Source organism: Helicoverpa zea, chromosome 12 (assembly GCF_022581195.2).
Source record: "Helicoverpa zea isolate HzStark_Cry1AcR chromosome 12, ilHelZeax1.1, whole genome shotgun sequence".
Taxonomy (NCBI): Eukaryota; Metazoa; Arthropoda; class Insecta; order Lepidoptera; family Noctuidae; genus Helicoverpa; species Helicoverpa zea.
This window is the reverse complement of record NC_061463.1, coordinates 9,775,763-9,787,405: the sequence shown is the minus strand read 5'-3', so window position 1 is coordinate 9,787,405 and position 11,643 is coordinate 9,775,763. Positions and strand designations below refer to the sequence as shown.

Here is an 11,643-nt window from a genome sequence, read left to right as displayed (position 1 = left end):
CATCACAAGGAGATTATAATTTATATTGTTAGACAAAGAAGTATTTATTCAATGTGATAATAGTTCAAATGAGGGCTCAAGTCTTTATTGAAAAATGTTGGTTGTATGAAGCGCAACTTTGTATAATTTATAAGCAATACGATGTGTTAGAAATAGTGTATTCACTGCTTTAAGTTTGTACTGTTAAACTGTTCTCCGACCAAATCGAATGTGTCCAAGCCCTAAACTTTGTATCTTCTTAGCTATATGGAATAAATGAAGTTGTCAAGCGAAAACGGTTTTTATTGCAATGAAACAAAGTCGTTTATGCAAGCTCTTTAATTTAATATTACTATTAATCACAATATTCACTAATATATGCTTATACCAAGACTCAATAATATCACATTTCTGATGTGGATATTATCAATCCACAGCTAAAACTAACACTAACAAAGTAATTTCTAAATTGTCTAACTACTTAGCTAAGTACCACCAATATAGGGTTTATTAAGTAGAGGTGCCTCTTCATAAGGTAAGCTGCGAGGAAACTAAATCATAATAGAGGCAAATTAGTAACTTGGCAAGTATAGTCTATATTCTAGAATGTTAAGTACAACACTAAATTGTGCACGTGTTATCTTCTGATTAACAGAAACAAACTTAGTTTCATAGGTACCTAATTGCGGTAAGTACGATACAATTTTAAGTAACTTGAGATTCTAGGCCAAAACAATAATCTAGTAAACAAGTACAGTCAAGAACAAATAAATAAGTACTTAATAGCCGAAAAATTATATATCTTCTATGTAAGTGCACAAAACGTTGTCACTAATTTGCATAAATATTTTTAAAATAAATTATCTATATTGAGGTACTCTGATAAATATTGTTTTTTAGAATTACCTATAGGAACGCAAATTCTTACACTAAAAGCCTAAAAATGGTTCAATCGTTCACAACGATTTGAGGCTTGAACTTGGGACTACGGACTTATCGGCAACTCACTAACAAAACTTCTTAATGGTATATCGTACCATGCCTGCGTCCTCTATAAAAATTATAAAAGAGCCGATAAAAGTCCATAGCCCAGTGTAGCTAACATTAACTCGAGAAGTGAGGCACCGCGCTAAAAATCATGAAATAAAACTATTTCACACTGCTTACAACGACATTAAAACTGGTACATGATTATACATTTAAGATTTAAGTTTTTTGGCAAAGGATAATGATTGCGAGCAGTTGATATAGTTAAATTCATATGATGATTACAAACTAAATGAACAACCTTTCAGACGTCCCCGTTTCTACCATAACTTTCAAACTCTGCGTTAATAATATTTGGAAATTAAATATTCATTAAGAACTTATATTTGACGGTTATTAGCAGATAGGGACATTCAATAACACTGATTGAGATGATCCTAAATAATTTTCACAGTCAATATAGTTTTTACAGATTTGTCATAATTGCCTAAGCTCATGAAAATTAGCAAAGATCATTCTCTTTATAAAAACAGTATTGTTCGCACATTTTGTTAAGATTATAAATAGTCAACAATCGCAGTACTTTCATCATTATGGAAGAACACATTTTGTTATGAATCTTCAGCTCAATTAGTTGAAAAACTAATTTGGGCCATTGTGTGCAGAAAACTGCTACAAGCTACAGAGTGATGACTTGATGACACATTGGTGGTTAAAATATTTGAACACAGAAACGGAATAAGACGTTAAACATTTAAGTCTCAAACAATTCTTAAAGACGTACAATACAACCCATGCAGTATTTTTTTTTGATGATTTTCAAAGAATTCTTACAATGCCATATCGAAAATAATCAAAAAATTATAATATTATTAAATAAAAATGTCCATAATAATGATTATGATTAAACAATAATTTGGTAACAGTACAAAATAATAACAAAAATCTGTACAAATAGTACACTATTTTTATTTCTTTATAAATGCTACGTTATATTTTATATCGAGACCATTTCACGTTATCGTTTGGCGTTGCCGATTATATTTTCTTTAATAAATCGCATAAGGAAGCAACCAATTCGTTATACGAAAAATATTAGCTTTGGCACAAAGTCGCTAAAACTTAATCAAATAAGAAAAGAACGTAGAAACCGACATAAGTAAACTTTTTCGATACAATGAACTAAAATATAGCAAGTGTTTACCGAAATGATAAAACAGGAAATAACGAAAAATCGACTCAAATGCCTATTTCGGTAGGATCGCTGCTAAAATCAGCATGTTTCGGCAACATGTGTGAACTTAATCATGGATATGCTATCGTCGTAAAGCACTAAGTTAACAGGAAGGCACCTTGTGAACGCTAACGAAAAAAAACATGTACCAAAATATGTGAATTTCAGCAAAGATCCTCAAGGTTTACGTATTACGATATGCCTGATCCCACTGCAACCGAATAAATAATATAACACCTAAAATCTAGTTTCCATGCACTCAGATTTTAGCAATCATACACAGCCCTTAGAGCACGCACAAAGATTAATGTAATCGTTTGTTAGTGTCTTTTACTCAACCCTTAATCAAATATCACATATATGTAAACCTTTGGCACAATACCATAGGGAATATCCGGTTTGGACAAACTTTCATTGATAAAAAGTATTTTATATTCCTGCTTGTCACTTACACCAGTTTACGTCCAATTACAAGTAGTGGTAAAATATAACAGCCTGTACATAACTTTTTTGTAGTGAATGCGACTTTTTGCTTTGAATACAGTAATTTCCACACTAGCAATTTCTTTAGCACCCGTAACATCACAGCCTGATTATAAAAAAGTGGCCAAACTTTTTTATGCCATGATTTCTTTCATACCAAGATAAAACGTATAAAATAAATAAGTACATTTTACCCGAATAAATCCTTATGAATATTGTGCCTTAGTGTTATAGCCAAAGTATTGTACGCCACTCAAAACAAATCCATAGATGTTAGTAAGGGTCGTCTGGATACTCCATGTTTGCAATCAAATTCTTCTTTTCTTCCTTGCCGGGTTTAGAATCTAGTAAAGTTGGTCGTATCGTTGATCTTGGTTCGAAACATGGCTGCAACAAAAAGATAAATTATTATTCAGTGTTCTATAAGTCTCATATATCTTATCTTTATTCCACTTTCTACTACCAACTAGTTTTTTTGGAACAAGTATTTGCTTTCTGCAAGATTTTGATGACATGGAGTAAGGAAGCCAATATAAAAGAGGTCTTAACTTTGGTGGATTAAAGATAAGCATATCTGAGTACAAGTTTAGCGTGTTATCTATTTACCAGACAATTAGACAATTAGGTACTTGTAATCAATATAGATTATTTCATCAGTTTAATCCCTGACACCTTATCTAAGATATACATAGTAAGTAGGTAATATTTTATATTAATAGATATCCTGTGTGTTATGTAAGAACCGTTCGTAATTTCCTTAAAATAATACCTAGTAATAAGTAGGTGGTGCCTTAAAACTAATGGGTAAAACAGGTAAAGATTAGCATTTAACGCAAACGCAAAGTGTTTTGTTAGTAGAAACTAAACTAAGTGCATAATATTTTTCATAAGAGAAAAAAATACTAAAATGTTAGTAAAAAATATTGTAAAACGAAACAGAATAACAAAAACTTAAGTACTTCTAAAACATTGTTTTGAAACTAGCAGTTTAAGTACTTAAGTTTAAATCGTGGTAAAACTTGACATCAGGTTCAAATCAATTAAGAAAAGATTTTATAATTAATCAAAATACCATGAATAGTAAAGCCAAAAAGACTCTTATTTCAAAGGCATTGTACCAATTTCAGAACCTAAGACGCAAAAACTACAAATATGAACCATAATCTACGTGTACATTGTTTAATTTTAGTTACATTAAAACCCTTACAAAAACCTTCAAAATCAAACAATAAATTAAAAGTGTTAGTAAGCGAGTGTACCCCAACCATGCAGGGCTAAGCTGAAACATCAAAATATGAAACCTTACAGTCTGCTCAGACCAAACTCATTGCGGTTGACTTGCCCAAGCATTATCAACCTGTATGGAATGTTATGGGCACATTAAAATCTGCATGCCAATGCAGGAATATGGTTACATTAAAATCTAAACTAAAAAAATGTATAGAAATTAAATAGTGCTGTGTTGATCATAGCATTACCGAGATACGAACACAATAAAAAAGTAAAGCCTTGAAGCACGGTGACAGAGCACCCAGTATTATAATTTTGGACTAAGATAAATATGAAGTTAGCGCAGCATTTAAATCGTTAAATCATTTACATCGATGATCTTAACATACTGGGCCTTCTGTGTAATAAATTATAGGTGCTGAAACTTGCTTAACGTGCAACCCGTTTAATTTTATGTGCGGTTTAACACTACTCATTTTTATAGCTAAATTCGGTGATTGCTTGTTGTCTCTAGCAACTAAAATTACAAGTATTACGAGAAGCGACAGATAGTGTTATTTATTCGTTATCAATTTTTAATTTAACATGTATATGCATTGTTATTTACTAAATTAGTTATACCAATTCTTGGAGAACTTTTTGGTCATACTACCTACTACGCACGCAACGCACACAGTCGCAAATATCGCGCCGCGCGCCGCTCGACGCGACACAACATAACGAAACTACGGAAAAAGCCGACAATACACGAAGTCTTATTACTTTGAGTTACGGTCTATTTGAATTTGTTTTGACTGTACAGGGTTAATATGACAATAATTTCCGTAGTTTTAATTATTTTTGGGATAAAAAATTACCTATATTAAAATGATATAAATCGATTCAGTAAACGATTCTGAACAAACTAATTTCAGGATGTGCGTTAATTAAGTTACATGTTGTATAATAAACGAATCTATCTGCTTACTCTTTTATAAATAAGTATTATTTCTTTATTTCTCAAGAATATTTTTCGGACATCTTTTACAAAACACATGTTTAAAATATGTAAATTACCTATTTTATGCTTTCAGCCGTCTGCGAAATATTTACCTTGATAGGTAAGCCATGTTTTATATGAATAACAAGGTAAATATTATTTTCCCAACTATTGTCTTTGGGTCATTTTAATTGAATTAAGAAATATTTCTTCATGGTCGGTTCTATTTTTTTTTTAATTCTTCTAATTATTATTTTGTATATAATTTTTAATGAATGCGCAATTGCTTTTTACCTCTATCAACTTTCTGCTGCCTACAAAAGAGTAGAGATATGATATACTGTCAAGCAATAAGCCTGCCTGTCTAGGCCATAAGGCCATAAAATACATATTATGAGTATAAAACATACTCGGTACTGCAAATAACCTTCGATCTAACGATAATTTATTCTTTTATATTATAATATTGGAATATGGCACACGATTGCAAACTTATTTATACGGGGCCCTTAAGAAATGCACTGTTGACAATTGCAACATCACATAACTCGGATACCTATACTGCCTTTATTTTTATAATTTATTGGAATCTAAGTAATTAAAGCAAGTAAGTAAAATTGCACGTCGCTTAGTTGGTTTCACGTTGAAAGACTTTACACGTAAAATTTTAAATATTTTAAAAAATATACTTTTGGCTTTTTCACTCTTGCATTAATGGGAATGTGATTTATTAAATATTAACAAAACCCGGTTTATCCAAATTAAATCTGAATGTAAGATAAACATGCTAAGTAAAACTGGCATAAGTACAAAAATGCTATCATCTCTAATACTAACATCCTGATTTCGATACATGAGTATTTTCAGAACATCGTGTGCTCGAAGTCCAACTTGGCGCGCGAGCAGACCAAAGCAAAAATTATTTGTAAAATACGATACGACAGTCTACGCCTGTCATGTCTACGACTCTACACGTGTCATTATTAAACAAAATGAAAGTGTGGCAACGATGCCGATGTGCCCAAACATCCTTGTGTCATGTTAAATTGTTTTTAAATTATTTAAACAACTGATAACATTGATATCCGTAGGTATCGAAAAAATATTAATGCAGTTTTTAATTGTCTCTCGTTTCTTTTGTTTGTTTAATATTTAAATGTCAATTCACGCTGAGTTTAAAGTTGTCAAAAATATTTACGAAGCTTGGCTTATCTTGTGCTTGTCATTAGTAGTAGGTATTCCCCTAATTAACTAAATTTTTTAGTACTTTCCTCATTTATTTAAATACTATCTACATATAACCTATAACGTGATGTAAACTACAAGTTTTGAAAAAGAATCTAGAATTTATTATGTGATGATCATTAATCATGCAATAAACAAATGGACAGGAAATTAAGTCCATACGTGTATATCTCAAAATTAGTAGGAAACAAACAAACATGACATTGACATGTCATGGTGAGTCCAAAAAAATATATTTTTATTTCAATATCTAAAGATCTGTAAAACCGTGCAATTTCACATGATAATGAAAAAAAAACAAGCAGTTCAATGTTCGGGTAAGATAAACAAACATCTATAGGTATGCAAAGTATTAGTTCGTACTACTGCAGAACAACACGTAAACTATCGTAACTACTTATCCATTACACTAATAAACATGTGAATTCAGTCATAAAAATCCCTCCATTGTATCACTTATACCTTATTTATGTGAGATTAATACCTAAAGAATATTGCTCTAACGGCCGGTCCCAATATTCTATCTAATGTTTTACTTACTAGAGATAGACTCGCGCTGTGGGTTAGCAGCGGTGAGGGAGTGCCAGACTCTTCTGTTTCTGTTACAGCCTTTTTATCGTACCACTGCTGGGCTGCGGCCTCCTCTCACACGGAGAAGGATTGAGTGTTAATGACCCTTACTGACTAAAACCGTGATGACTCTTACTGACTAAAAACCGTCGTGTTCTGTCGTAGGCCTTTTATGTACCACGGCCGCGGTAACTCTTTCGAACAATCCCGCAGCCCCGGCAGGCCTTACTTATACGAAAATCTATCACTAGTAGGTATACTATAACTAGTAGGTAAATCAACATATGGACAGAATATTGGGAAATCCCGAAAGACATATTATGTCAAGCAGTCCTTAGTTTAAGTTATTATACTCGAAAGAATAATACTTACAGTTTCACAGATATTCATGTTACAACAGTTTTCAATGGTGATCTCGCACTGGTCGGGCCGTGCAGTCATTGGTGTTACATTTTTGTTCACGATGATACGCTTCTTAATCCTGCAAAGAGCGGAAATACTTGTTTTAAAACACGACTATGCAAAAATGAATAAAAAGTAGGTAGGTAATTAAATTTTGGAAAAGTGACCACCAATAAAAAAAAACAGAAAAGGACCGAAACTGCTGTTGCTATCGAAATATAATAAACTATTCTATACTTATAATAAATCTGTAGAGAGGTCAATTCTGTACATTGAATATATTTCCAAAATAACTATTAGAGGGTGATTAGTGATCGATACTGATGCCAAAAATGCAATCAATAAAATTTTTGTCTGTCTGTCTGTCTGTCTGTCTGTCTGTCTGTATGTTCGTTATGGAAACAAAAACTACTGGACGGATTTTAATGAAACTTGGCATAATATTCTTCATACTCCTGGGCAGGTTATAGGATACTTTCCATCACGCTACGATCAATAGGAGCAGAGCAGTGAAGGTAAATGTTGGGAAAACGGGAGAAGTTACTCCATTTTTTAAGCTTCCGTCGCGTGTGCAGCCTTAATGGTTACAGCTACACAGAAACCATGTACGACGGAAATATTCTTCATAAAATTATGTAAAAAATATCCCATGGCAGCATATGTCTATCTTTTATGGTTCACTCACAATAACACGTAAAACTCTCGGTAGCTTAGCAGTTCGGAGCTTTCTGATTATATTTGTCTACTATTTCGTTTATAACACTCTCACTCACACTAATTAAACATAGTTAACAGTATTATCTATTAATTAAAAAAAGAATGATTTAAATCGGTAAAGAAACACCAAAGTTATACATGAAAAACGGTAATAAGCCATCGCGCGCGAATACTGAATCACGTACGCTATAAGGATCATTTTTGTGCAACGGTCGCCGCGCTCGACGCGACTCGCGGCGCGGTGGCTGCGCGAGCTTCATACAATATTTGGCTGTTGGTGCGATTGATGCGAATAGACGTTCAGAGCGTTCAACCTTATTGCGCGACTTTTAGGTTTTAAATAATTTATTTTTAACTTTCTTTTGTTGTTATTTTATAAAATAGGTTGGTACCTATTAGTTATTTTTGTGTTTAAATATTCGTTCAAATTACAAATTATTAATAGTTTACATTTTATTACTTAAAGTAGCAGTAAGTACGCATAGATTTAGATAATTGGAGGGGCTGGTGTTTATTATTTCTTCCTCTCTTTGCACAAAGTCCGACTCTAACGCGGACGAAGTCGCTGGCAGAAGCTAGTATAAAATAATTTGAAAAGGTGAAGGAACAGTTAGTAGGCGTAAACCAAATATAGCACAACTTAGGGCACGTTAGTACGTAAGCGAAATCCATTTACGTCATTCACAACAAACGTGCTTATTTATGCAGTTGCAAGATAATACTGCATATCTCCTATCTACATACAAACAAGAACTAAGTAAGTACATCATACATATCGCATTTAAAGTAATCTTGTTGCTACCGCTTGAGTTACTAGCTATTATTACATTTATAATTCCTTTTGATTTGTGGTTGTCATCATGTAATGTTGTTTTTATTAATTGTTCATCATTACTTTACTTTTTTTGATGTTAACTGCATTTATTTGAATGAAGAAGTCGTTCTGACTGCTTTATTGATTGAATTTATATGTTAACTGTATAAAAACGTTCAGTCTGACACAATCCGGCACAATTATGTACGTCAATAAGCTTAACTTTTGTTTCATTAAGATTAAAACTATACTTAAAAGAAATACAAACCTTGGCCTCCTTCTCAAGTGCAGGACTTTGGTAATGAGTACCGCGCAAGCCAAACAAAGTAAGCCACAGAGAACGCCCAGCATTATGATGACTGGGTCCCTAACTGGGTCCCAACCATCATCACAGCTTTTTATAACATTCTCCGAAATTAAATCATCTGTAGTGACATCTTTTGCCAACCTAGGGATCGGTTGAGTGTTGTTACACCTAAAACAACGAAAAAAAATTAAGTTTCACTAACCTCTAAAAAAGAATGTGTCAGATTTCATGTTTGTTCAAAGCTATAAAAATTACTTCAAGTGTTTAGATGTCGTTTCAATGACGCCCATTGTATTTTTTTCTCATGTGCTACAAAAATAAGTAGGTAATACTCGTACACGAATGATTTGTTCTACTTACTGGCAACTTTCATTCGTTTCAACTTTGACTGGCGCCACAGTTGTAGAAGGACTGACGACAACGCTCTCAGTGGTAGTTGTGAACACCTTAGCTGCCTCACATCTAGAACCCTCATAATCTCCTATGCATTGACATTCAGGCTCGCTCTTGTCATCCAGTGAACACAGTCCGTTGTTTAGACAGTAACCATGGCACGCGTTGACCTCACACCTTTCCCCGGAATAACCAGCGTTACATCTGAAATTAAGAAAAATATAAGCAACCTGTTGTAACTCGATAAGAAAATATTATTATACTGCATGTGTATGTAATGTTATACCTGCATTTAGGTTGTCCCACGGCATCAACGCTACAGTCTCCTTGGAAACAGTAGTTCTGACAGACTGAGATGTCGCATCTTTCGCCGGTATAGCCTGGAGTGCATTTGCAAACATATTTGCCATTAACTTTAACACCATGGACGCAGAAAAGGCCCACATCTGTGGGAATGTTGATAGAGTCACTGATTGTCGAGTCATTACGGGGCAAACTCGCCAGTTCTCTGCACTCTTCAATCCCCTGAGTTTGGTCTTCAATTTTATAGTTGGCAGCGATACCGAAGGTGATTTCGTTATTGAAGTTACTAATCTGTTTCGGTTCCGTTTCTCCTTCTGAGTACTTTGATATTTGCCAAACGGACCTGTAGTCCCAATCTACCCAATAAATAGAGTCTTTAGACACCGTTAATGCGTTTGGCTGATGATGAATGCCAAGTAATAAAGTCTTTCTATCCTTTCCGTTCAAATCTGAACTTTCAATCGAATAGTGTATGCCTTCCCTGTCATCAGCCCAGTACAATTTTCTTGTTTGCTGATCAATGGTCAGGGCAACTGGCATGAACATGTTAGTGTCGACTACAACTTCCCTCTCCGAGCCATTGAAACGCGCTCTTTCTATTGTGGGCTTCGTAGTGTTAGTGTTGGTCCAGTAAATATACCTGTAATTTGCAAATGACTATCGATTATGACAGAGTTTAATATATTACGTGTTTTTTTTTACATTTAATATCGTTAGGAACGTACCCTCTGCAGCTGTCCACAGCAATAGCCCTAGGGATCTCGTCATCCATCTTAATCAATAGATTTCCATAGACATTGTTCTTTGATCCCGGTTTTAGTGAAATCCAGTATATGCTCCTCTCTTTTGTGTCAGTCCAGAAGAGCAATCCTTTAACTGGATCGAAGGCGAGACCCTGGATGTTCTCGTATGCTTTCTTTCTCACCAAAGATTGTGTTTTGTTGTTAGATATGCTAAAGCTAAATATGGAAGCGTTGTCGCTCTGTTTGTCGACAAACAACAGCATGTTGTGAACGGCATCGTAAGCTAAGGCCGTGAGGTCTCTAAACTGAACATCTTCATTGTGAGTTTTGGTTCCATTGGTATAAAATTCAAGTTGATCTCCTGTTGTCACGGCGATGTCTGAAATAACAGAGAAAATACAAATAAATACCAGCTAAACAGAAAATACTTTGGGTGCTTCTAATGTCTTTTTTGCATTTCTGCATTTCTTATGCCTAATGACGTGTAGCTGGTCTAGCTAGATCATCTCGAATTCCAATAAACAGTCTAGTCTCGTGGAAAAATAGACGGATAAAAAATCAGTTACATAATATTGTAATTGCAAGTGCCAATTCTCGAATAATTTGGCAGCGCTGCAGCCGCTGTCGCGTGACCAAGCTAGGTGATTGCGGAGGTTAGTTACGTGTTACATAACGTTACTGTCTCGTTTCAGCTCCACGGTGTTGTGACTCAGAATTATGATGTTGGTGACTAAATACAGCATTATAGTCTACCCTACTACTACTGCTATAGTTGCTATGCTATCAGTGACGCTAAAGACGTCCTTACGTCTGTAAACATTGTAGTAAGACAAGTGTAAGTTTAGAAATCATCAATCACGGTCGTTTAATAATAGAATGCCTTGACTATTTTCTTTTGCGGGTCATGCAGAGATGACCGAAGAATACAAGCTGCTGCAAATAAAGCTGCTTCAGAAATGCAAGAACCAAGGCCCAATAAATGATGCTTTCCTGATCCATATCGTCTATTCGATGTATCGCATAGATTCTACCGGACTAACTCTGTGTACTACATATGTAGGTAGTTCCTGCTTGGCGACGGAATCATGTCCGAACAATTAATACGTGTCCAAGAATTTAGTACTTCTACTTCTCAATGGACGTCCGGCATTCTTTATGCCACGACAGAAATAAACATAAATAACTTTTGAAGTTAGAATAACAATTTTGAGTTTTGCGTGGTTACCAACCATATTGGCAGTAAACTCGGTAGGTAAA

At 34.3% G+C, this 11,643-nt stretch overlaps 1 protein-coding gene across 3 annotated transcripts in view; it reads right to left on the bottom strand.

The window, feature by feature from the left end:
• Positions 1 to 303: 303 nt before the first annotated feature.
• Positions 304 to 11,643, bottom strand: part of LOC124635209 (protein cueball) — a 30,521-nt gene continuing 19,181 nt past the window's right edge. Inside the window, exons 2-8 of one of the 3 annotated variants that reach the window (XM_047171035.1) lie at positions 10,369 to 10,765; positions 9,627 to 10,283; positions 9,308 to 9,544; positions 8,909 to 9,115; positions 7,080 to 7,188; positions 3,990 to 4,040; positions 304 to 3,070 (exon numbers count right to left, since the gene is read on the bottom strand). In XM_047171035.1, coding sequence (XP_047026991.1) covers positions 4,008 to 4,040; positions 7,080 to 7,188; positions 8,909 to 9,115; positions 9,308 to 9,544; positions 9,627 to 10,283; positions 10,369 to 10,765 — 1,640 coding nt within the window. In that variant the 3' untranslated portion in view covers positions 304 to 3,070; positions 3,990 to 4,007. Of the gene's footprint in view, positions 3,071 to 3,984; positions 4,041 to 7,079; positions 7,189 to 8,908; positions 9,116 to 9,307; positions 9,545 to 9,626; positions 10,284 to 10,368; positions 10,766 to 11,643 lie in introns of all 3 variants that reach the window. The other 2 variants (XM_047171036.1, XM_047171034.1) reach the window with 2 other exon arrangements.